At 50.3% G+C, this 24,705-nt stretch overlaps 2 protein-coding genes across 2 annotated transcripts in view; one reads left to right on the forward strand and one right to left on the reverse strand.

The window, feature by feature from the left end:
* Ptp4a3 (protein tyrosine phosphatase 4A3) overlaps window positions 1–24,705 on the forward strand; it is a 759,824-nt gene that overhangs the window by 32,521 nt on the left and 702,598 nt on the right. The gene's annotated exons all lie outside the window — the stretch shown is intronic.
* The window catches only part of LOC127201821 (maestro heat-like repeat family member 5), a 65,865-nt gene that overhangs the window by 25,081 nt on the left and 16,079 nt on the right, over window positions 1–24,705 (reverse strand). Inside the window, exons 5-18 of the mRNA XM_051160525.1 lie at window positions 20,194–20,353; window positions 19,029–19,081; window positions 12,017–12,124; window positions 11,605–11,721; window positions 10,773–10,892; window positions 9,786–9,932; window positions 9,022–9,144; window positions 8,306–8,385; window positions 6,946–7,117; window positions 6,145–6,160; window positions 5,151–5,320; window positions 4,141–4,245; window positions 2,679–2,814; window positions 2,210–2,408 (exon numbers count right to left, since the gene is read on the reverse strand). Of these exons, the coding sequence (XP_051016482.1) occupies window positions 2,210–2,408; window positions 2,679–2,814; window positions 4,141–4,245; window positions 5,151–5,320; window positions 6,145–6,160; window positions 6,946–7,117; window positions 8,306–8,385; window positions 9,022–9,144; window positions 9,786–9,932; window positions 10,773–10,892; window positions 11,605–11,721; window positions 12,017–12,124; window positions 19,029–19,081; window positions 20,194–20,353 (1,706 nt within the window). The remainder of the gene's footprint in view (window positions 1–2,209; window positions 2,409–2,678; window positions 2,815–4,140; window positions 4,246–5,150; window positions 5,321–6,144; window positions 6,161–6,945; window positions 7,118–8,305; window positions 8,386–9,021; window positions 9,145–9,785; window positions 9,933–10,772; window positions 10,893–11,604; window positions 11,722–12,016; window positions 12,125–19,028; window positions 19,082–20,193; window positions 20,354–24,705) is intronic.

Below are 24,705 nucleotides of genomic sequence, written 5' to 3' on the forward strand. Positions count from 1 at the left end.
ATCAGTGTTGCCTTTGGATGCTGGTGGCCCTGGAAGCTTCATGTCATCCCCTCCTCTTAGCCCCAGGTCATCCACATGTTACCCTAGCTCCAGAGTAATATTTATTGCCCATGGTCAGGCCCCAGACCTCCTTATGAGGGATTTAATGAGAGAGAATTGAACTTCAGAGGTGTCAAGGATCTTCCAGGCCACTTGGTCTGACCTCTAGTCCTAGAGAGGTGCCACGGAACAGGGTGGGACTATGTGGGGCCAGGCTGATGTAGAACTCAGGACTACTGTCCCATGTAAAGCCTTTTGAGCCTACAGCTATGCTCGGGGGTGGGGTGAGGTGGGAGTGGGGGTGGAAAGGATACTTGAGGGAATAAATGCAAGGTGGTCTAAGTCCTCCTCACCTAATGCCCTCGGGAGTAGAGCTGGGATAAATCAACACACAGACAGAACCTTCTAGAAAGAATTTGACTCTGACTGTTCAATATAACAGCCTCATCACTCATGGTAGTTTAAATCTATGATAGACTTAAATCTATTAACATTTAATTTGTTCTTTGGTAGCCCTGTATTTATTTCAGGAACTTAGGAGCTCAGGAGCTCCATGTGGCCAGTGGCTCCTTTGGTCAGCACAGATGTAGATCATGTTCAACCTTATGGAAAGTTCAAATTAGAATGATGGTGGGATCCTTAGAATCCAGAGTACCACAGGCACAGGGATGGTAAAGATTCCAGTGATGCTGAGCTTTAATCAAGGCCATGAATGAATGTGAGGTGGTGTGGTAGTGATTGTGGTGATGGCAAAGGTGATGTTTAAAGGTGATGGTGATTACGACCATTGTGTGGTGGTGGTGATGGTGGTGACAAGGGAGGTAATGGTAATAAAATGGTAGTGGTGATGGTGATGATGACAGTAGGGATAGTGATGCTGGTGCAGGAGTGATGATAATGGTGATGGAAGTTATGGTGATGACAGTGGTTAACACTGGTAGTGGTGATAGTGAGTGTTGGTGGTTTTGGTGATGCTGGAGGTATTAGTGATGATGGTGATGGTGTGACAGAACTGATGGTACGGGTAGTGATGATACTGGGATGATAATGATAGCAACGATGAAAATGGTGATGATGGTGGTAGTGATAACAGTGGTGGTAGAAGGTGATGATGATGATGATTGACGATGGTGACCACAATAAAAGTGCAGTGTATTTCGATACTTCATGAGGAGTCTGTACCAAAATTTGGGACTAGAAATGAGGTCTAGTATATCTCCTTCTTCTTTGGAATTTTCCGAGGTCTGTGTCTGGCAATTAGCATAGTCTCCTAGGCTTGCTCCTCCTACGTTCTCACCCAGTCTACCTCTGCCTTTCCCTCAAGAGGTAGACAGAGCTGGCTTCCTTTCTCCAGACCCTGGACAACGATACTTCCCAGTGGCTCACCTTCCCACTGGCACCTGCTGGGCTGGCAGCCAGTGGAACACATCCCTTCTTGCTTTGCCTCTGGCCCCAGCCCAGGTTCTCTGTCTAAGCTAGGTTTTCTTCATTATAGGCAGGCCCATTGGGGTGCTGCCCCCAGGGGGTTCAGAGCTTCTGTACTAAACTTCTAAGGAGCTCCATCACTCAGTTTACTGCAGCCGCTGAGTTCTGGAGTCCATGGGATCAGACCAAGTCTTGCTGGGGCACTTACTGGCCATGTACTCCACTTTTCCATCATATGTCTGGATAGCATGTCATGGGTGCTTACTGAAGGGCAGTTTAACCACCAGGCCCCACTTGGACTCTGTTGAGAAGTGGAAGACTAGGGTCTGACAAGGACTGACAAGTGTGCCTATCACAGGGATCACTCATAGCCAAAGTTCAACCCAACCTGAGCAAACGGGAGCTCACACCTCACAGACTTCCTGATCTCACAGGCCTTATGCTACTATGGCAAGAGGCATCCAGCTAAGGTAAGGCCAGTATCTAGCTCATAGCCTCCAGTTGTGGCTTCAACCTGATTGAATCAACAGGTGTGAAAAGGGTAGGAGAACTGTAAATGAGAAAACAGTCTCGAGAAGATCGGAAAAACTTGAGAAAGGGATTTGTAAAAACCGTGAAGGTTCTCCTGCAAGGTACACACAGTCTAATGTGTGCTGCTGTCCCTCCAGTCTGCTTGGTTCCCCTTCAACAGTTGAGAAAAGAGTGAGTATATCACCACCCACAGATGCTCTGGCTATGCACCCACCCAGCCAGAAAGATTGTAAAGGCTTTGACCTTGATAGCGTGGTTGCTGCCCATGTAGGAGATGCTGTCGTTTTTGGATGCCATCTCTTGGGGGATCAGAAGAGTGCCCCTCTGGTCTCCACTGCTCCACAGGGTGGCTCCAATTGCACCAGGCTGGAGGAATTCCCGAGGGGTCTCCATCTCCACTTCTGGAGCGTCTCCTGCTGGTCAGGGAAGGCAGGGGTATGGGCAGGGGAGAGTGCGCTGGGGTTTATGGGACAGGGCAGGAGTCCATCTGGGGCCATTAGTAACTGGCCACAGGCCTGTGTCTATTTGGGTTTGGGGGTGGTGTTACTAGAACGGTATGGCTGAAGTCCAGGCTGGGCTGAAGGTGGATTTGGGAGAAAGGTGGGGTTCAGGGGTGCAAGTGTGAGTTCATGCAAGCTGAGGTGAGGAGGGGCCAGCTGTGCAGTGCTGCTGAGAATACTTACCTTTCTGGTGCACCAGGAGCTGACTGAGATGGCCCATGGCTTCTAGACTGAAGCACTGGATGGTCCTGTCAGAGTCCTGGCACAGGATCCCCAGCATGGCCACCAGCTGCCCGATCCTTCTGAAGTTTTCCTTGGTCTATGTGGAGAGCATGGCATTGGTGGTGGGCTTACCTACAGCATCCCACTGGCTAGCTACTCAGGCTTCCCAGAATGGCCTCCACCTGAGGGGCTCCTGGATTGTGTGGTAGGGTTAGGCAAAATATAAGGACTTGACTCCAAAACTTGATAATCAAAAGGAAAGAATGAGGTAGTGTAATAATAATAATTTTTTAAAAACTTAAAACAAATGCAGAAGACTCCCAGATGACTAGAGTGCTGAGGTTTTAGGACAGGATCCAACCGTGAACTTGTAGGACATTATCTAAATTCTTATTCTGATCTCAGCTATGAAGCCAATAAAACTATTTACAAAATAAGTGGCCTCTCTGGACCATAGTCACATTAAAAAAAAATTTACCAAAGGGCAGTGGTGCCTTTAATCCCAGCACTAGGTAAGCAGAGGCAGGCGGATCTCTGAGGCCAGCCGGGTCTACAGAGTGAGTTCCAGGATAGCCAAGGATACACAGAGAAGCCCTGTCTAAGATTTATCTTTATTTTATGTGCATGAATACTTTGCATGTATATTTGTATGCCATGTGCATGCCTGGTGCTGGTGTGCCGCATCCCATGGAACTGGAGTTATGAAGGATTGTAAGCTGCCATGTGGATGCTGGGAACTGATCCAGGTCCTTTGCAAGAGCAGCCAGTACTTTTGACTGAGGAGCCATTTCCTCCAGACCCCATAGTCACATCTGATCATATTAAAATGCAGTATATCTTCATTATGGAGGGTTTTTTTCTAAACCCCAGAAAATTAAAATTAAAAGTTATTTACTCTATTAAAAATAAAAGAACAAAAGTGGCATATTGTTTAGAGTCCTCTGCCATGGAGCCCAATCAGGTAGCAAGGTGTTCAGGGTCCACCCTGGTCTGGAGGAAGAGGCAGAAGTGTTCGTTTGAGCAGGATGCCCCACCCTTGAAGATATATGAGGTGAGGAGGTGAGGGGCTGTGGAGGTGAGGATCTGGGGAGGTGAAGGACTGTGGAGGTGAGGGGCTGTGGAGCAGAGGATCTTGGGAGGTGAAGGACTGTGGAGGTGAGGGGCTGTGGAGCGGAGGATCTGGGGCGGTGAGGGGCTGTGGAGGTGAGGATCTGGGGAGGTGAGGGGCTGTGGGGGTGAGGATCTGGGGAGGTGAGGGGCTGTGGGGGTGAGGATCTGGGGAGGTGAGGGGCTGTGGAGGTGAGGATCTGGGGAGGTGAGGGGCTGTGAAGGTGAGAGGCTGTGGGGGTGAGGATCTGGGGGAAATGAGGGGCTGTGGAGGTGAGGATCTGGGGAGGTGACGGGCTGTGGAGGTAATGCTTACATTTAGGCAGCGTTTATAGTTCAGGAATTTGAAGAGCACTGTGCATCTGTGCACAGCTCGTTGTCGCTCGTGAGTCTTCTCTGATGTCAGCCAGACATACAGGTGCTGCAGGGTGGATGCCATAGGTGCTTTCCCAGAACCCCAGAAATGGCTGTCCTTGCCCACCCCTCAGCAAGGCTCCTTGATTTTCACCACTTCTAGGTTCAGCTTTTCCTGCTCTCTTGTCATTTTCTGTCCCTAGAGCTACCCTTCAGGACTGCTTATTTCCTGTGCAGCGGACACATTCCTTTTCCCATAAGCTCTCAGCCTGCTGTGTGCTATGTGGCCCTTCCTAGAACCTTCTGCCATGCATACAAACAGGGACACGGTTGCCTCTGGTAATGGGTGGGCACTGATTTTAGATCACTGCATGAGTGAGGGGCTGCGTGGTCAGCTGATCTAGACACAGGGTATTTGGAGGTAGAGTGGCCCAGGAATGGGTGGGGAAACCATTAAGACTTTCCACGTGGTCACATTCCCAGAGTGGCACATTGCCTTGTAGCTTGGGGGTTCCCTTGCCTGTGTTCTCCCTCCTGACTTCCACCCGTGCAACTCAGGGCTTGGAACCCCTGCTTCTCCTGGCTTCTTCATGAGGCCCCGCCCCTGCTGGGCTGAGTCTCATCATCACTCCTTATCTTTCAGGTTTCAGTGGGTGAGCCTCCTCCTGCCTCTTCCTGGCCTAGGCTACTCTTGTGGTCCTTCTCATCTCAGGGGTGGCTATGGCTTTCATTCAGGGCTCTTTAGTGAACATCAATTGGTCCTGACCTCTGGCCTGGGTGCAGCTGGCCTGTCCTCTGGGCCTATGCCCTGCTCCTAGGCCCGAGTGGTCTCTGAACCCTCTAGATGCTCTAAACCTCTAGACATGGGAAGCCTACTGGCCAGGTCTTGCTTCCTGTGGAGTGTCCTTTTTGGGGCTCTCCGGCCAGAGCCGTGTATCCCTGCCCCACCCCCCAGCTGCCAGAAGCCCTCACCGACAGCAGGAAGTACAGCTCATTGGCTGTGGGGCTCTGCACTATGAAGCTCTGCAGCATGTGGTCCAGTGCCTCCATGGTTTGGCAGTATAGTCCCTGTGGGAGAGAGGAGGTCAGCCAGGTTCTGTGGGGAAGATGCCCAAGGTTGGCACAATGCCCAGTGGCACCCACTTTCGCCATGTGTCCAGGCCAGGCTCCCACAATGGACAGAGCTCATTACTGCATTTGCAAGGGGGGCTTGCCACACGGGTATGGATAGTAGCTAGAAAGGCCTTGGGAACCCACCCTCAGGCCCAAATATTTCAGTCCGGGGGGGGGGGCTCTCTCCACATGTAGACATGTGACCAGGGCTGTCTTGCCCCCAGAAGCCCAGGGTAAAATGGATAAAATTAATAAAAATAATTCTCTGCATTATTCATCCTTAAGGTCTGAGCAATTTTTAATTTTATTATTTATTTACTGTACATATATGTGTGCGCATGCATGCATGCATGCTGTAGCATGTATGTGGAGATCAGAGACGACTTTCAGGAGTTTGTTCTCTCTTACTATGGATTCTGAGACCAAACTCAGGTCATTAAGTTTGAGTGGCAAGCAGTTTTACCCAATAGCCATTTCATTGGTCCTCTTAAGAGGTGTTTTCTTTTTCTTTCTCTTTTTTTCTTTCAGAGATAGGGTTTCTCTGTGTATCCTTGGCTGTCCTGGACTCACTTTGTAGACGAGGCTGGCCTCGAACTCACAGAGATCTGCCTGCCTCTGCCATCACACCTGGAAAAAGTTTTTTTTTTTAAGGACCTGGATATACACAGGGGTGATGGGCAGCCAGCCCCATGTGATAGGACAGGAGACATATGGAGTGGTATCAAACAGGATGCCACTGGCTCCCAGTGTGGACACCCAGTCCTTGGTTGCATTTTCTGCAGGGTCAAGGAGTCTTCTGGTCACCAGGTGCTCTGTAAGATGTTGTGGCAGATGCTAATTCTCCCTCTGTCACTACCTGTCCCACAGTGCTCATTTATCCAGATAGAGCCTGAACAGAGCTTCATAGATGTATATAATACAAGAAGGGCCCTTGGGAAGGGTTCAGATCTTGGGATCCTCAATGTCAACTTTATTCTTCTGAACTGTGTACCCCATGTCCCCATGTCACTGTGGGAAGGTGGGAATGGGCCACAGACTGCCTGGCACAGGTGGAGGTCTCTTCACAAAGCTGTCCTGCCCTTTGCTATTGACATGCAGGGCTAGGACTATGCCTGGCAATCTCATGTGCCCTCTGGTGGTAACCATGAGACATGACAGCCCCCCCTTTTTTTTTAAAACCCTGCGGAGGGGCCTGCTAATATTGAACCAGGTGAATCAGGTGAGACTCAGGCAGCAGGTGTGGAAAAAATGGAGCCTACCCTGCAGGGACGGTGACTTCCTAAGTCACTTTCGTGTAATTGGATTATTCCCTGAAACATCAGGGAACTCATCCCTTTGAGAAGGCCATCTCCTCTCTTCTGTGAATTTCCTGTGTTGCCATGGTGCTTGGAGGGAAGAAAACACAGTGGAGACTCTGCCTAGTTTACCTGGGGTGGGTGGGTCAGCAAGGAGGCCGTGCATACCATTAGTAATCATGGCCGAAATGATGATCCTATGATCCTATGATCCTATCATCATGTCCCAGGCGGGCAAATAGAGACCCGGAGCCTTTAGGCAACTACCCAGGGCCTCCACAGTGGCCAGCCTATACTCCCCGACCTCTCTCTCTTTCCCCTCCCCCTGCCCCCCCCCCCCCCCACCACACAGAGCAGACTGAGCCTGATGCCCTGGCCTTAAGTGCAGGCTGCACCTGGATGTTGGGTGGTTCCAGGAAGAGGCAGGTGTGCTTCTCCAGGACATCCAGCAGAGGCAGGGTAAAGATGCTGCGGAAGCAGGTGGATAGGAGCCGGGATTTCCTGTCCATATCCATGGGGGGCCTCAGCGCACTGTTGGGAGGGTAAAGGATCCTGAGGGTCTGGGAGTGTGTGTGTGTGTGTGTGTGTGTGTGTGTGTGTGTGTGTGTGTGTGTGTGTATGCGCGCGCGCGCGCGCACGTGGGAGTGGATTTGGTGGTGGTGGTGGTCAGGGCTCAGGAATCCCTTTGCATCTGTTTGACAATGCACACCTTAGAACCCCTTGCTTATTAAAGGGTCCGTGCACACATCAGCCTCCCCAGTCTCCTACTCACTTATCAACAGGAGCACATGCTAGCTAAGGGCCTTTGAAGGTGCTGTTGCTGCTGGGCTCACCGACTCATCCATGGAGGACTTTGCTTAACAGTCCTTTGAGCCACCCGAAGTCAGCCTCAGGCCATGCTCTGGACTCCAGAGCACCGGGCTTACAGGACTGCTCAGGGAGTCAATGCTCTACCACCAGCTGTCAATCAGCTTCCTTGACCCAGTGCTGGGGCTCCGATACTTCCCAGCCCCATGAAGATGCTACACTCTCCCCTGTCTCACTTCCTGTTTCAGTCTCTCTCAGCACCTCCAGGGGCGTGTTTGGAGGACAGGGGTGTTCACTGCTGGCCTCCAGCTGTGTCCCCCAGAGACCAGATAGTGCCCAGCCCTCAGAGATCAACAATGACTGTGCAGTGGGTGAATAGGAAGTGAGGCGCTGGCAGAGGCGAAGCACCTGAGAAATGCCATGGGAGTGGATACTCACCCAGCCCCACCCACCACTCTGCCAAGGGCCATGTGGATTGACTGCTATGGTCTGAGAGCAGGCAGCTCTGAGGCCCCTGGTCTAACCTCCTCCCTGATTCCTGGGCAAAGAAGAGATAAGCAGGCTCCTGCATCCCAGGCTCCAGGGCCTCTGGACTCTCTGGACCCAGCTTCACTCCCTTTCCCTGGGGTTTGGGGTGGGGTTTAGATGCAGTTTCCGTTTGGCTGCCTTCTAGAGTTTCCTGGCCCGGGGCGGGGGGGGGGGGGCGGAAGGGAATCAGGTCACTGTGTGGAGTGGCTGTGCTCAGACCCCCTCACCACCCCAAGTGACCTGCTGTGCCTCAGCACCAAGCTCTCTACCCAGCAGGGCCTTGCTGTCTGACTACATCCCCCCCCCCCCCCCAACTCGTCCTGCTAGCAGCCTGGCAGAGAGCTGGTGTTTGGGCCAAGGCAGACCTGACAGACTGTAACCTACCAGAGGCTGGAGACGATATGGATGGCCTGCTGGCGGATGTTGGTGAACAGTGTGTCTTGCGGCTCTTTCTCCACCAGTATCTGCAAATCCACACGAGAAGGGGCGGAGGTTCAGGCCTGCCTTACCTCACCTCTGACACCAACTCTTATCCCCACTTCACGGAACTTGGGGGACGTTGCTGCCTGTCTTTATCCACCTGGTAGTGAGGCCTAGTCGAACCTTAGAGAGCTAGCATGGCTTCGGGGGTAAGATAGGCCAGGTCTGAATTCTGGCTACCTAGACCTGGTTGCCTACCCCTGGACTATTCCAGGTTGCTGTGACTCTTGCTTCTTTAGAAATTAGTTTACTTTGCTGTCAGGTCTCAGGCAGGGGACAGGAGCCACACTGTCTTGTCACCCTTTGCTCCTGACACTACTGCCCGGTTCCTTGCATATTTCCTACTATCCCAAAGAATCTATCTAGGAAACCAAAATCCAAAGAAATTGGTCTGGGGTCTGAGCCAAGAAAGCATACAGAATGGACGCACTGGCTTTTCTGAGCCTTGGTGGCCTTGCCTATAATGTGGGTGTATCTGGTCCGCTCAGAGGATCCCAGCAAGACCCAAGTAACCTTGGTACATGGTACATGGAGTATTTCCAGATGGGGCTCGGGGCAGTCCTTGCCCTTCCCCAGGTCTGAGGGAGGGGGACTTCCTGTGCCCAGGGCCTGGCACGCACCGTCAGACACTCGAGGAGCTCTCTAGTCTGGTAGAACTGGTAGCTGTGGGCACCCTCGCTCCGGCTGATGGCCCCTACCAGCATCATGATGGCGGTTAGGAAGCTTTGTTTCAGCGTCTCGTCCTGTGTAGGTCAGGCCCCAGGGCAAAGATCAGGCTGAGAGCCCAGGAGCTTGTGGGAGAGAGCAGGAAGCGAGGCCAAGACCACCATCTCCAGGCACAGTAGGGTCAGGGCGGAAGGGTGTGGCAGGGACTTACTAGGCTGGGAGCTCGTGGGCGGGGCTTTCTTTAGGAAGGGGCGCATGCGTTCTGTAAGCCTGGGCAAAACCTGAGAGGGGCCTCTGAGGGTTTCTGGGGTGTGGTGGCAACAGCCTTTCAACAACACACAGGGTACAGTGCTCCTTAGAGGCAGGCATCCTGCTGGGCCTCTAGGGGGGGGGCGGATATACCCCCTATTCCAAGCAAAAATCCAGCATTTGCTTTGTAAGAAGTGAGGGATGATGTCCTCATGAAAGACCAGAGACCTTTCCTAGGATAATGAAGGCATCAGGGCAATGCACGGGAGGCTAGGCCTATTTTTTTCGCCCCTCCTCAGGAGGGAAGGGCAGTGGGGAATTGGGCACAGGCCAGTGATGGCCATGGGCCTCTATGACTCTGCAATTGGGGCAGAGCTGAGGTGGAGCCCTGGCTTTGTCCTGGGGGAGGGCTGAAGGGGGAGGGGGAGGGCTGGAGGGGAGGGTGGATTCTGAATAAGGTGACCTGTACCCAGGAGCTGAAGCGGAAGTAGAAGGTCATCCTGGACAAGATGTTGTCCACCCATGGCAGAATGTGGCTCTTGGCCTTGGCTGCCATCTGGCCGTAGGAGAGGAGGATGGTGCTGCCAGCCCACTTCCACCGAAGGTCCTCGAGGCTCTGGCCGTGGGGGCCGGGTAGGAGTGGATTTGGTGTCAGGCCTTGCCCACAGTCTACTTGGGGAGTGGTGAGAAGGGGGTACCCTGATCCCAGCAAGGTGGGAGGAGGGGGTGTCTAGAGGGTCTTTGTTCACCAAATGAGAAGAGCAGAAGTGGAATAATTGGATTTTTTAGGGAGTCAGGGTGATTAGAAATGGGACACCAAGGACTATGTGCAGGTGCTTGGCTCTAATACAACTGGAAGAATTGGGGCCTCTCCTGTGATAGCCCTTTCCCCATAGCCTAGCACCCCTTTTCTTGCTGGATGAGACCGGAGTCGGGCACATCATACACTTGTGGGCTGCTGGGAGCCTGGAAAGATCATGCTCCTATCCAGACAGCCAGGATTTGGGCAAAGTGGAATTTCTTGCTTGGGTGTGGCCTAGAGTCACTCCTCTTCTCAGATGTCACCAGGGTACATGGTGATATTACATAACAGTGCCAGGTACCCACTGAGAGTCCGAGGCATGTGCTGCAATTCTGCCACTTGCCTGATGTGCAGACCCACCAGAGGCCACTGGCCTTCTCTAGGTTGCAGGGTTAACCACGAGAAGACCTGTGAGAGCATTCAAAGGCCTCCCCAAGCAAGGGATCCCCATGGAGAGTCCCCGCCCCAAGGCACTGTCTTCCAGGGGGAAGTCATGTAGGGTGCAGTAAGGTGGCTTAGGAGTGGAGCCCCCTCCAGTATTCATAAGCAGTTCTCTGGCCAAGTGTCCCGCTTTCCCGATAAATCCTTGCCTCGGTGACATCCCCCTATTCCCCCACCCCCACCCTGCAACCCTAAGGAGCGCTGAGTTGATACCTTCAGGGAGAAGTTCTGAAGGCTCCATTTAACGGGTGTGCTCCTTCCAAACTGCTCTAGGATGGCCCAGGCATCATCCAAGTGGCGTACTGCGACCAGCCCCACTGTGAGAGCAATGCCCTGTGAACAGAGTCCCCTGGGTCTGTCACCTGGACTCAGTGCCTCCCCAGTCCACCACTAGGGGGCAGGAACTCACACACACTTTAGGACCTGCAGCTCAGACTCTTAGGAGGTGTCTCTTGTGGAGTCTGGTGGGTAGAGTTGGGGAGGAAAGAGGTAAACAGGGGTTTGGGGTTGGTTGTCTCTCATGGCAGCTCTGAGCAGACAGGCTCAGGAGTAGCAATGGAGTGACGTAAGGGAAGAGGGAGATGAGGTTATGGTTTAGTTTGTGACCGAGTTCATGCTGTGGTCTGGGTTCAGGACATGACCAGGACCAGGGATTAGTCTAAGGCAAGGATCAGGCCTCAGTGTGTGCTCATGGCCAGGTCTCAGCTTGTGAGCAGCACTGGGGCTCAGTATGCAACCAAGATCAGGGCCTTAGCATATAGCCAGGATGATTAAAATGACAGCCCATTGTATGAGAATTAGATAAAGTCTTCGTGAGTGACCAGGATGGGGGCTAAGTATGTGAATGACCAGGGTCAAGGCAATGTGTGACAGAAGCAAGAGCCACTGTGTGATGGAAATCAGGGATCAGTAGGTGACCAGCACAATCCAGTTTATGACTAGGATTAGGGCTCAGTATGTGACCATGATCAAATCTGTGGTTTGAGCTAGGCAGTTATAGGATCAAAAGAGACTAGGTCCTCACCTCCCCTGCTTGGGTCCTCACCTCCCTTTGCTTAGGCCATTGGTGAGATGTTTCCAAAAGGGTTCTGAGGTGTGTCCTTATGGTGGTGCTGTTCTCCTCAGCTTGAAGGATTAGCCCATAGTAGGTGAACAGGAAGTCCTGGTGGGTTCAACATCCATGTCCTGAGCAGGCCCTACTTGACCTGAGCTCCTTTGAGCAACTTCCCAGGCTTCCTTCACCCTGAGGCCACCCTTCCCATCTTGTCCCAGGGTGGCCTAAAGCCCGGCCTGGGGTGAGGAAGGGAGACACTTCTAGTCCAGCTGCCCAGGCCTAGTTCTTGCTCCCTTTCGGCCCACCAAGAGCCCTATTGTTCAAGGGCCCTGTCTGTCCTATGATAGAGCCCATGGGCCTGTGTGGTGAGTGGGCTGGGGCCCTTGGGGACAGAGGGTCCTACCTTCTCTGGGGTGTATTCTTGCTGCATCCGGCCGGACTTGGTGAGGGTCCACAGCAACTCCTTGGACCACACGTCTATGTTCAGGAATGGCACCGACTTTCTGGCCATCTGTGAGTAGGTGGGACGAGCAGGGCTGGTCTTTCCCCAGCCTGAGAGCCCAGGCTCTGTTATCCCCTGACCCTAGGTGTCTAGGACTCAACACGATTGCCAGTTGAGTGGATCTCTGAGATGGGGAACACATTTCTCAAGGTACCCCAGATATTTTTGGGGTATCCACAAGCCTGGGGGACTGCAGTGTGGCATCTAGCCACAGCCCAGACATGCTTGTTGTCAACAAAAGTGGCTTTGAGACAGGGTGGGCACCACAGGCCAGGCTCAGTCTGTTTTCTAGTGCCTGGTGTGGAGTCAACCTGTGGTAGGTGCTCCAAAGTTTCCTAATGAAATGCGTGACCACGTCTCCTGGATGGGGAGACCTGGTGGCACTCAGAGGAAGGACAGCAGGCTACCAAGAAGAGACTTGATACCCTATGAGCATATACAGGGGGAGGAGGTCCCCCTCAGGAACAGTCATAGGGGAGGAGAGTAAGGGGAAAATGGGAGGGAGGAATGGGAGGATACAAGGGAGGGGATAACCATTGAGATATAATATGAATAAATTAATAAAATAAAATTAAAAAAAAGAAATGCATGATGAAGTGAATGAATGCAGTGACCTTTCTTTTTTCTTTTTCTTTCCTTTTCCTCTCTCCTTCCCCTCTCTCTCCTCTCTCCTGTCTCTCTCTCTCCTGTATCTCACCCCCTCCACCTCCGCGCCTCTCTCCCTTTGAAACAGGGTTTCTCTGTGTAGCTTTGGCTGTCCTGGACTCACTTTATACACTAGTCAGGCTTTGAACTCACAATGATCCACCTGCCTGTGCTTCCCTGAGTTTTGGGATTACAAGCGTGTTCCACTGACCCTTAACTCAACAGGATGGCTGCAATGACAGCCATGAGCTCTTCATTTCTAATGTCCCAAGATGCCACACATCAACGAGACTGAGCTTTTTTTGTTCCCAACACTCTTTTGGTGTTAGGGACACCCCTCTTGGCCCCCCAAATCTTAGCAAATATTGATAAATGTTCAAAGAAGTGTGTTTAAACAATATAAATTGAGTTGCAAAATACAGTTGAGAGTGAGAGGCTCCCTTTCCTGTCTTTTGGAACTGTAATGTATATTCTGTGCCATTGCAGGTTGGATGTACGTAATTTGATTTTTTGATTTTACAGGTTACAATTAAGAGATTGCCTTGAGTCCCGAAAGAGGCTTTGAACTTTGGACTTTTCAACAGTGTTGGGACTGTGAATAGCTATGGAGACTTCTGGAGTTGGCATAAATGCATTTTGTGTTATGATATGGCTGCAAGCCTGTGGGGACCGAGAATGGAATGTGGTAGTTTCGGTGATAATGCCCCTCACAGCTCATGTATTTGAATGCTTGGTCCCTAGTTGGTGGAACTATTTTAGGAAGGATTTTTTTTGGAGGTGTGTCCATGAGGGTAGGCTTTGAGGTTTCAAAAGCCCACAATATTTCCAGTTTGCTCTCTCCTCTCCTCTCCTCTCCTCTCCTCTCCTCTCCTCTCCCCTCCTCTCGTCATCCCTCCCTCCCTCCCTCCCCCTCCCTGCCTCTCCTCTTTCTCTCTCCCTCTCCCCCTCTTTCCCTCTCTCCCTTCCTCCCTGCCTCTTCTCTTTCTCTCTCCCCTCCTCCTCCTCTGTCCCTTTCCTTCCTCTCCCTCCCTCTCTCCATCCCTCTCTCCCTCTCTCTCTCCTCCTTTTCCTCTCCTTCCTCTCCCCTCTATGTGTATCTCCTGTTTGTGGATCAGATTAAGCTCTCACCTACTGCTCCAGTGCAATGCCTGCCTGCTTGCTACCATGTGCCCTGCCACAATGGTCATGGACCTTCTGAAACTGCAAGCAAACCCCTAATTACATGCTTTCTTTTATAAATTGCCTTGGTCATAGTGTCTCTTCACAGAAACCCCAACCCAACCCAACAACAACAACAACAAACAAGTCAGGCAATATTGTGTGTGACTGGTATTTGAGCACTGGGGGTTGGGGAGTGAAAGCAGGTGGATTCTGGGAGCTTGCTAGTCAGCCAGCCTTGCCTAAATGGTGAGCTTCAGGCTCAGTTGGAGACCCTCAAGTCAGTAAGGCAGAAAGAGACGCCCAATGTTCAGATGGGTGTGTGCACAGACACACCCACATAATGCTCCACAATCTGCCCCAAATAAATAGATAATGAATATTGAAAAAGAAATGGAAATTAAGGTAATATATAACTTAGGTCAAGACTGCATAAAGACTGGAGGCATAATGTCATTTCCATCAACCGTGGGCCACAGGCAATTTTCTATTAAGTTAAAATGGGGCTGGGAGATTGCTATTGCAGCTGTCATAGTGTCCTTGCTCTCTCTCTCTCTCTTTCTCTCTCTCATGGTAAAGTGGTGATGCTGGAGGGAACAGGCCTAAGCGCCACCAGTCCTGTCAAACCCGACACACACAATTATGATATGGCAATATACTCCTTGATCATGATAAATGGCTCTGTTGCTGGCATATGCATCTATTCCTCCTTTGATCATTATTTGAGTATACTTCCTGCTTATAAAAAACCAAACCAAAACAAAAACACCTCGCTGTACAACAGTGTCAGCTGGCAGCAGCCCCATACAGTGTGTGAGCGCCATTTCTTACTTTCATCAAGGCCCTGTTTGCACAGCACTGAAAATGCCCAACAGATCTGTAACTAAAAAGAAGTGTTCTCTGGTGGCAGGGTGATTGAATTGACAGCTTTTTTTTGTGTGTGTGTATCTGTGAACGTTTTGGCAACAGCAAGTAAAAAACAATATTGACATCAATTAAAACCCAAAATTTGTTTGTCTAAGCAACTAAACTTTTAGGGATTTATCCTAAAGAAGTCCTAAATTAGAGACACTGTGAACATAACGGGGAGTGTCTTGCAGGGCAGAAGACCATCTTAGAGCGCCCCCTGTAGGGAGGACTGTGTCTGTCATCTCTAGTCTTTTCTTCCTTGCCTGAGATGGAAATTCCTCTCCACAGATGGTGGAGCCTGAGAAAAGCTTGCTTGTCTGGGCTATGTCTAGCTCTTGGTCCCCTCCCTGTGTTCTAGGATACAGAACAGATGCCAAGTTGATCCCAGAGAACTGTGGCCCCTGGGAAGCCTCTGGGTTACCCAGAAGCAGGTGTGTGTGTGTGTGTGTGTGTGTGTGTGTGTGTTCCTGTCTTTTCACCCGCTCCCTTCTGTCTACTCACTGTGCTATGTTCCAGAGTCTCTTGGTTGCAACGCAAATTTCAAAACTCAGAAAATTAAACATTTTCCTCCTGATAGCTCTGCAGTTTCCTCAGTGTGTGGCCCCATCTGACCCAAGATGCTGCGGCATGTGTTATAGGAATTGTGCACTCCTAAATGTCTCACAGCAGAGGCATTGTTAGTGTTTCTGTCTGTGTGTGCTGTACACTCTGTCCAGAGCATCCAGGGATTATATAGGGCAGGCACCATTTTACTTAGAAGATATCTAAATATTTGAAACTTCAAAGCCTATATATTACCAATATATATAGATTGTATTATATATGTGTATACTATATGTTACATATGCATATACATGTATGTAACATATGTATAACACACACACACACACACACACACACACACACACACACACACACACACACACGCCAGAGAGATGGCTTAATGGTTAAGAGCACTGGCTGCTCTTCTAGAGGAACTGAGTTCAGTTCCCAGCACCCACATGGTGGTTTCACAGTCATTTGTAACTTCAGTTTCGGGGAATCCATTGCCCTTTCCTGCAAGTACTGCACATACATGGTGCACAGACGTACAGGAAGGCAGAACACCCATAGATGTAAAATAAGAATACATTTAATTTACCATTATTATTACTATTAGTACTATTATCTCTCTGTGTACACATGTGACCGTATATGTGTGGTCAGCTGACATCTTGCAGGAGTCAGTTCTACCTTCACAGAGGCCCTGGAGATGAGACTCAGGTCACCAGGGTTTGGTGCAAGCACCTTTACTCATGGAGGTTCCTCATCATTTAAAACATTCAGGCATAGTTAGTTAGCCTACAGCGAAATTCACAGTGCACAGCGCAAGAGGTCTGCATGCATGCTAGAACTGTGAGATCCATGAGCCATCAGCTGCTGACATCTGCACAGAGCTCCCGAGACTCACCTCTATCACGACTCTTTCTGATTATAAATTAGTGTCAACCTTTCTGGATTTGTGGGTACCTAGAGTCCTTCAGTGTGTGCTTTTGTGTGTCTGATGTTTCGTCACTAAGTACTTCTGAGATCCATCCGTGCTGCTGTTCGCATCAAACTCCATTTTATTTCTTTTTTTTCCCTTTTTTTTTTTTTTTTTTTTGGTTTTTTTTTTTTTTTTTCGAAACAGGGTCTCTCTGTGTAGTCTTGGCTGTCCTGGACCCACCCTGTAGACCAGGCTGGCCTCAGATTCACAGTGACCTGCCTGCCTCTGCCTCCCAAGTGCTGGGATTAAAGGCATGCGGCACCACGCCTGGTTCCATTTTATTTCTTAACTTAAAACTTGGTTATTTTTAATTAGTTTGGGCCCAGGAGGCTTCCCTTTGTCTGGCTTCCTAAGGTGGACACTGGGTCATGGGTTCAGACCTCCAGCTAGAGTCATTGCTCTGCTCAGCCCTACATGTCTCCAGTTTGAGGCTAGAGCAAGGATGGCTGCTGTGCACTTTTTGTAGTAGTGTGCAGGGTCCACAGAATGACTCCACGGGGTTCCTCGGGGTCCACAGAATGACTCCACGGGGTTCCTCGGGGTCCACAGAATGACTCCACGGGATTCCTCGGGGTCCACAGAACAACTCCACGGGGTTCCTCAGGGTCCACAGAACAACTCTACAGGGTTCCTCGGGGTCCACAGAACAACTCCACGGGGTTCCTCAGGGTCCACAGAACAACTCCACGGGGTTCCTCAGGGTCCACAGAACAACTCCACGGGATTCCTCAGGGTCCACAGAACAACTCCACGGGATTCCTCAGGGTCCACAGAACAACTCTACAGGGTTCCTCAGGGTCCACAGAACAACTCCACGGGGCTCCTCAGGGTCCACAGAACAACTCCACGGGATTCCTCAGGGTCCACAGAACAACTCCACAGGATTCCTCAGGGTCCACAGAACAGCTCCATGGGGTTCCTCAGGGTCCACAGAACAACTCCACGGGGTTCCTCAGGGTCCACAGAACAACTACACAGGATTCCTCAGGGTCCACAGAACAACTCCATGGGATTCCTCTGGGTCTAAAGATTCCTTCAGGTAGAACTGGGAGGTTTTTTTTTTTTTTTTTAAATGGAAGCAAAACTCAGGGAAGAACCTGAACAAGCCAGCTGGGGTCCTGAATAGGCCGTCCAGACCTTAGCTGACTGTGGCGACACCTCCAGTCACCTCTCCCCAGGCTTGGAGGTGGATTTCAGACCTGCTTTCTTGTGTCAATTTGCTAGGCAGCTAACGAATAAATTCTTTACTCGTGCAAACATGCCATTCAAGAGACTGGCATGCATGCTGTATAGCTGGGGAAAAGGCTTGGCTCAGAACAGGATGATTTCACACTGTTATTCTCATTTCTTTAATAGACACAGGACTACTGCAACCTTCTGGTTCTTCTTGTTTCAGTTTTGATGATCTGTGTTTTGCAGGGAATCCTTTAATACCTAAAGTGTTTGTGTAATTGTTAATTATTCTGTGCTGAAAGTGAAAAATTTCCCTCTTAATCAGTATAGTGATTTTTTTTTTATGAACTTGCTTTTCTTTCTTTGTACTTGCTATGTAGACCAGGCTAGCCTCAAAGTTAAGGCACTCCTCCTGCCTCTGCATTCTGAGTGGATTTTCCCTCTTTTTTTTTTTTTACTTTGGGTTTAGTTTGTTCTCCCTAGGTAGCTTCTAGCAATGAAGTTTTATACCCTTTCTAATATAAAAAACTTTTTGTACCTCAGTATGTCCAAATATGTTCTCATTAACACTCATTTAAATATATTTTCTGATTTTCCTTCAGATGTCTTTCTCTACATTTACTAAGAGGTGAGTTGTTTAATCCTGAAGCATTTGGAATGTCTTCTGATATATTTTTAGCACTGACCTCTAGTTTAAGTTTTGGTCCTAGAAGTCTTCGGTTTGGTTTTAGCCCCTTTAAATGTATTGGATTGTTGAGAGAGGCAAGTCCTATTCATAGCATCGAGGATTGCCAATCAGATCAATGTGACTAGTGATGTCTCTGGTCTTCTAGTCCTCAGTGACTTACTTCTTGATGTTCTGCTCCCCCTTTCCAACCCACTCCTGTTTCTCTACCTGTCCCAGTGCTGACAACCAACACTGAGCAGGACCCCTTGTGTTCTGCACTGGATGAGACCCTCACAACCACCTCTAGCCCCATTTCGCAGATGAGCAAACTAAGCAACAGAGAGAGGCAAAGGAAGTCAGCCTGGGCCACACTTGTGAGTAGTTGAGCTTCGACTCAAACTCAGTACAAGCCCCTCCACTTGGGAGAGGGTCCAGAGATGGGCCTGCCCCGACATGGCTTCTGAGACTGTCACATATTCAGTAAACCCCAGCCTGTCTCCATTTTCTCCAAGTCTTAACTCTGGCCCTTTTGTCTTTTCTAGTCCCCCAAATGTGAGTGGCCACTAGCTTGTCTGTGTTGAGCATCGACTCTGTGCCAAGTGTCTAGAGATCAAGATTCAAATCCTGGCTCCCCCAGTGACCTTGGTAAAGCCACCTCCTGCCTCTATGCTGTGTGCTTATCTGTCAGTGGAGATTCTGTCTGCCCACTGCTGTCTCTAGTTCCCCTTCCTCCTTTCCACTCCTTCATTCTCCCCACCTCTCCCTTTCTTCTCTTCCTCCCATGTGAACTTGCTGATGTCCCTCAGAAGATCTGGGGTGGTAGGCTCCCTCCCTACCTTGAAAAGCAGATCTTTCCAGCTCTCTCTGTCTTCTTTCTTGAGAAGCTCCTCTGTGGCAAAAGAGGGTAGGCTAAAGGCCAGGTCTTGCACATCCCTCAGACACTAGCCTGCTCCGGCGCAGTGGGAGCCACAGGGAAGGGGGAGGGTAGGACAGCCTCCAGTAGGAAGCACATGAGCTGGAAGGGGGATCAGGGCCCAGAGAGCTGGGCTGGAATCCTGGCACTGCCTGCGTGCTGTGTCCAAGCAGGCTGTCTGTCTTCTTCAGACCTTGTTTTCCACTGGTAAATGGTGAGGCCCTTTGAAGCATGGCCTTTGGGGGATGTGCTGTGGTGCCTTTAAGTAAGGCTAGGAAGGGACACTTTATGGGTTTGGAAGGCCTTCAATAAGAACATTTGGAAACTCTATGATATTAAGGAGGGCTTGCTTTGGGGATCCCTCTGTACCGGAAGAGCCTCCAATCAGCTTGCTAATTTGGAGAAGGGCAGGCGGAGCTAAGCCAGATCCAGGCTTGAACACAAGCTCCCCAGAATATCTCTGGAGACACCTCTCCTTTTCTCCTCCCTGCCTGACCTTGTCTATTGCTGACTTGCTGCTTCCAAGGCCTGGCTAGATGGGGCCCACACTGGTTGTCTCCTACTGGAAGCCCTCTCCAGTGACCTTCTGGGAAGCTGGCTTCATTGTGGCCAGAACCTTCCCAACTGGGCATTTTTAAGGATAGCATATGCTTGTGAAAAGAGTGAATGGGGTGAAGCAGGCCGAAGGTCAGGGTTTGAGGTGAGGCAACCTGGGTGACCCTGACCATCAAAACTACTCTTTTGAGCTGGGATTCTCATCTGCCTTGTGTGGCCAAGGGAGACCAATGAAACAACCAGTATATAGAGGTTATCAGGGCAGAGTAACAATCTTACAGAGTCTGGGCCAACTCCTGGACCAACAGCACTGTTGGTCTATCAGACAGTGGTGTGGAGGTCCCTAGAATGGCCAGGGTTACTCAGGCCTTGTGGGGCATGGAGCTCAGAGCTGCAGAGGGTTGCTTGCACTGCAGAAGCTTAGGTGCATGACCCATGTGCAGCCATAGGCATGGAGAGAGGGGGTGGTGGCAGAGGCCCTTCATGGCCTCTTTCTCTGCCTTGGCCTTGATCTGTCCTATGGCAACATGTACCTTGAGAAGACAGGATGCCCATCACATACAACAGGCTGCGGTGCGGGAAGACGCCTGTCAGGAGCTCCGTCTCCAAGTGCTTGGCCACTGCTGGCCACGAATGCCGGCAGAGGGCCAGTAACACATCACTGGCTGCGTCTTGATATGTGTCATCCAGTTCCTGGGTCAGAGAGGAGGGGTGGTGGTGGGTGGAGTAGGAGAGGAACAGTGGCATCATCGAGCTGGGCAATTCCATATGTATTGCCTTTCCCTAGCCATCTTTTGGATAGAGCACAGGCTAAGGGATGGGCTGTCTCCTGATGCTGCGTTCTCCTGAGCCCCAAGAACACAAGCACCGTTTTTGCTCCCTAGCCTTTGCTAACACTCTGCCCTCTCCTGGAGCCCCAATCCCACATGTTCTATTCATCTATATTTCTTTGTAAACCCACCCCAAGCCTGTTTTCAGGACTCTTGCTCACAGGGCTATCTGGCTAAAGTCACCTTTCCCATGGTGCCCAGGCAGCGTAGGGCATCAATCATCCCCTTCAGCTGGACAGCCAATGTTTGGAAAGCTTCCTAGCAGAGTCCTGCCAATGGGCTCCCTGTCTGCAGCATGAGGGCCATCCCCAGACAGCTAGGAACCCAGTGCCTGAAGCTCAGCTGGGTGCTACCCAGCATGCTCTTCTCAGCAAGTGTGCTGTTTTTTTTGCCCAACCTGCTTCTACCCACTCAGGGTGCTGCTGGGTGGGGTTGGAAAGAGGTAGATCCAGCAGGGTCCAGCTGCCTGCCTGCATTGGATGGTTTGGCAGCATCTGTAGGGGTAGGTGTCTGAGGGCCCCCCTCCCACTCTCCCTGTGATGCAGGAAATTGTCCTATGAAATCAATATACCACTTACAGCTTATTATAGGCATGGCTGTGAGGGCCTCTTGTTAACACACTGGATTGAATATGATTTTGCGATTAAAAGAAAAAAAAACCACCCAGAAGTCCCTCATCTAAAACTATATTTAGGAGATTAAAAAGAAGGAGCAACAGCAATCATGTTCTGAAAGCTGGGAACTGAAGGACAGTGGAACTGAAAACCTAGAGCTATCCCAGCAGCAAGGAGGGAGATGGGAATCGGGTCCTTCTCCCTCGGCACCATCCCCTCTGTTTGGAGGCAAGGGGTGGGGGTCTTGGCTCCCTAACCTTTGGAACTGGGGTCACAGGGAAGGGGCTGGAAGACAGGCCACACTGGGCAGAGCTCTGGGCACGAGAGGAGGAAAACCACCCAACCTGCTGCCCAGCACGACCCAGAAGCACCTGACTGATGAGACTAGATGCTGAACATAGACAAAACATTGGGTAAAACTCGAAGGGTGAGGGAGTCTGCCCAGTTGGTTAAAGCACTCACTGTGGAAAGTGCAAGGCCCCAAGTTCAACTCATGGTGCCCACAAAGGAGGAGGGCACGGTGCTGCATGCTTGTGATCCTAGTGCTGGGGAGGCAGGGAGGGATGGACCCCTAGGATTGGGCTGGTCAGTCAGTCTCTCCAGACTGATTCTAGTCAGAGCTCCAGGTCCCAGTGAGAGATGGTGTCTCAAGAAACAGTGTCCTCCTGAAGAATATCACCTGAGGTTGACCTGTGGCCTCCATGTGCGTGGGTACATGTGTGCACACACATGGGTACCTGCAAACGCAGGAACATGTACTCACGCTGAACAAAACGTGAAAACTGGTTGATACCATCAGAACATAAAAGAGATAACATCCCTGGATGCTACAGGCAGGTGCATAGTGTGACACACACCTTTTGTTCTTACCCATGGTTCCTTGCTCATAGGCCCTTTCCCAAGGTAGGGCAGATATCTAGAGTTACCTTTCCATGTCCTATTTTCCTTTCTGCTGCTATGATAAATACTGTGACCAAAGTATTTGGGGGTAGGAAAAGGTTTATTTTCACTTTATAGGTCACAGTCAGCCATGTAGGGAAGCCAGAGCAGGAACTCAAGGTAGGAGCTTGGAGAAGAAACCATGGAGGAATACTGTTTATTGGCTTGCTCCTAGGCTCACAGTCAGCTACCTTATTTATACAGGCCGGCCCCACCGGCATAGGTATGGTACTGCCCAAAGTGGGCTAGGCATCTCCTACAGCAATCAGCAAACAAGAAAATGCCCATAGTCATGCCCATAGGCCAGTCCAATGGAAGCAGGCCCTCCACTGAGGTTCCCTGTTCCCAGGCATGTCAGGTTAACTGTGAGGACGAAGCACCACATTCCCCAAAGCAGGCTGTCGAGACCCTTGTCTTTCTCTACTTTTTGTCCTGTAGCAGGTCACAGATACCCTCAGGCCTGCCTTGTCCCATGATGGGTCATGTGACCTCCTTATGCCAGAGAGTTAGTGCCCAGTGAATGCCCTGAAGGGAGGAATGCTGCACACAACAGCAACAAGCACCTGAGCAGGCCTTGATTTCTCCCCAAGCCAGGTCATCGCAGGTGAAATAGGAACCAGAGAGGTCAGAGTTCACAGATTCCTTGACAGCTCAACCCAGAGAAGTTTCTGGAAATTGAGAGTACCTGGAGAGGGCAGGGATGCTTCCTTCCTTCCCCACACCTCTCTCCACACACCTTTTCATCTGAATGCTTTGTAATTTCTTTCCTAACAAGTGAATATGCTTGAGAGAATTCCAGCCCCGCTCCCCTGCCCCCGCTCCCCTGCCCCTGCCCCCCCCCCCCCAGTTGCCTTAGCTGCTTGAGAAAATTAAGTGAAGATGTGGAGGTGGTTGTGGGAATCCCGATCTGTGACTGTTGGTCAGGGGACCAGGCTGGGGCTGTGACAGTATCTAAAGGGGACAGGCAGCCTGGGGACTGAGCACAGCCTGTGGAAATAGAGGCCACCACAAACAGTAGAGAGCTTCCTTGGCTTAGGGGATGCCCTGCTGGCACCTACAGCCTCAGAGCTGCATGGTGTGACCTCCAAGGTCACACAGGCTTCTGCAGTGACTGAAGTGGGACAGTGAAGGCGAGATGTTGGTTTTCCCTAACCAACGATTCTGTGAACAAAATCGAGATCTCTTGAAAATGAGACTTCCAAGTAAGGTGTCACGTTAGAAGCCGCCTGTGTGTGACTCCTGTGAAGGAGAAGTGTCACAGTAATGGAGGGAGGGATTTTATTCCAAAGAGGAAGAGAGAAAAGCTGCTGGGCTCCTCCTGAAAGAGGACAGAGAAAGACAAGCTGCACAGGGGACAAGGATGGGCCTAAGCCCTAGCCTCAGCTCCTCCCCAGACTGGGGTAGGGTGCTGTGAGGACAAAGCCTCATTTACATATGTTACAAAATTTGACAAAAAGGCAGGGGGAGGGGTATTGGAGGCTGGGGAGGTGGCTCAGCAGTTAAGCCCTCTGCTCTTGCAGAGGACCCAAGTTCAGTTCCCAGCATTCATGTTGGGCAGCTCTCAGCCACCTAGCTTTAGGGATCTAACGCCCTCTTCTGGCCTCTTTGCACACCTGCACCCGCACTCACATACACATACACACAATAGACACATCATTAAAAAAACTAAAACAAGCAGGGTGTGATGGTGCACGCCTTTAATCCCAGCACTTGGGAAGCAGAGGCAGGTGGATCTCTGTAAGTTCGAGGCCAGCCTGGTCTACAAAAGTGAGTCCAGGACAGCCAAAGCTAAATAGGGAAACCCTGCCTCGAAAAAGCAAAGCAAAGCAAAACAAAACAAAAAACAAAACCCAAAAACCAAAAAAAAAAACCAACAACAAATTTTAAAACATCATTAGTGTGCATGTGCCTGTATATGTGAGCACATGTGCCAAGGTATGCGTGTGGAGGTCAGAGGGGAGCTTTGTGGAGCTGGCTCTCTATTTCTCCTCTATGTAGGTTCCAGGAATAAAACTCAGATCTCTCTAGGTTCACATCAGTCCAGGTTTGCCTATTTTATCTTACTTTTAAAAGCTTTTGTATGTTTCATCTCCCTCTTACCTTTATCTAATATTATTTACAAATTGTTCTTTCATGTTCAGATTTTCATCTCTTGCTCCCTCCCTTTTCCTCACCTTCTTTACCTTTCTCTTGTTGGCTTTTATTTAAGATTCCTTCTTCCTTTTCCCTTTCCTGTCTCCTTTATTTCATTCATTATTGTTATTATATGCATTACTTGATTGCTTACCTGAATCATTGCACCTACACAATTTTCTCTACACTGTTTTTGCCATTTACTTTTCTACAGTTATTGGTGACATGGCAGCTAGATTTAACTGATTTTAACTATTCTTCTTTATCTGGTTTGGTTTGGTGTTGTTGCTGTTATAGTAGTTTGTTTTCTCTTATCTGAGTGGTACTTGGGATTAAATCCTCAAAGAGAAAGACTAGGAAGAGTCCAAAATAAAGTCAAGGTTCACTGTATAGCCTTGGCTGTCCTAGACTTGCTTTATAGACCAGGCTGGTCTATCTGCCTTTGCCTCCCAAGTGCTGGCATTAAAGGCGTGTGCCACCACACCTGGCCTCAGACAGGATTTCTAATGGACAGAGAGGAACACCAAAG

This window comes from Acomys russatus, chromosome 17, assembly GCF_903995435.1.
Source record: "Acomys russatus chromosome 17, mAcoRus1.1, whole genome shotgun sequence".
NCBI lineage: Eukaryota > Metazoa > Chordata > Mammalia > Rodentia > Muridae > Acomys > Acomys russatus.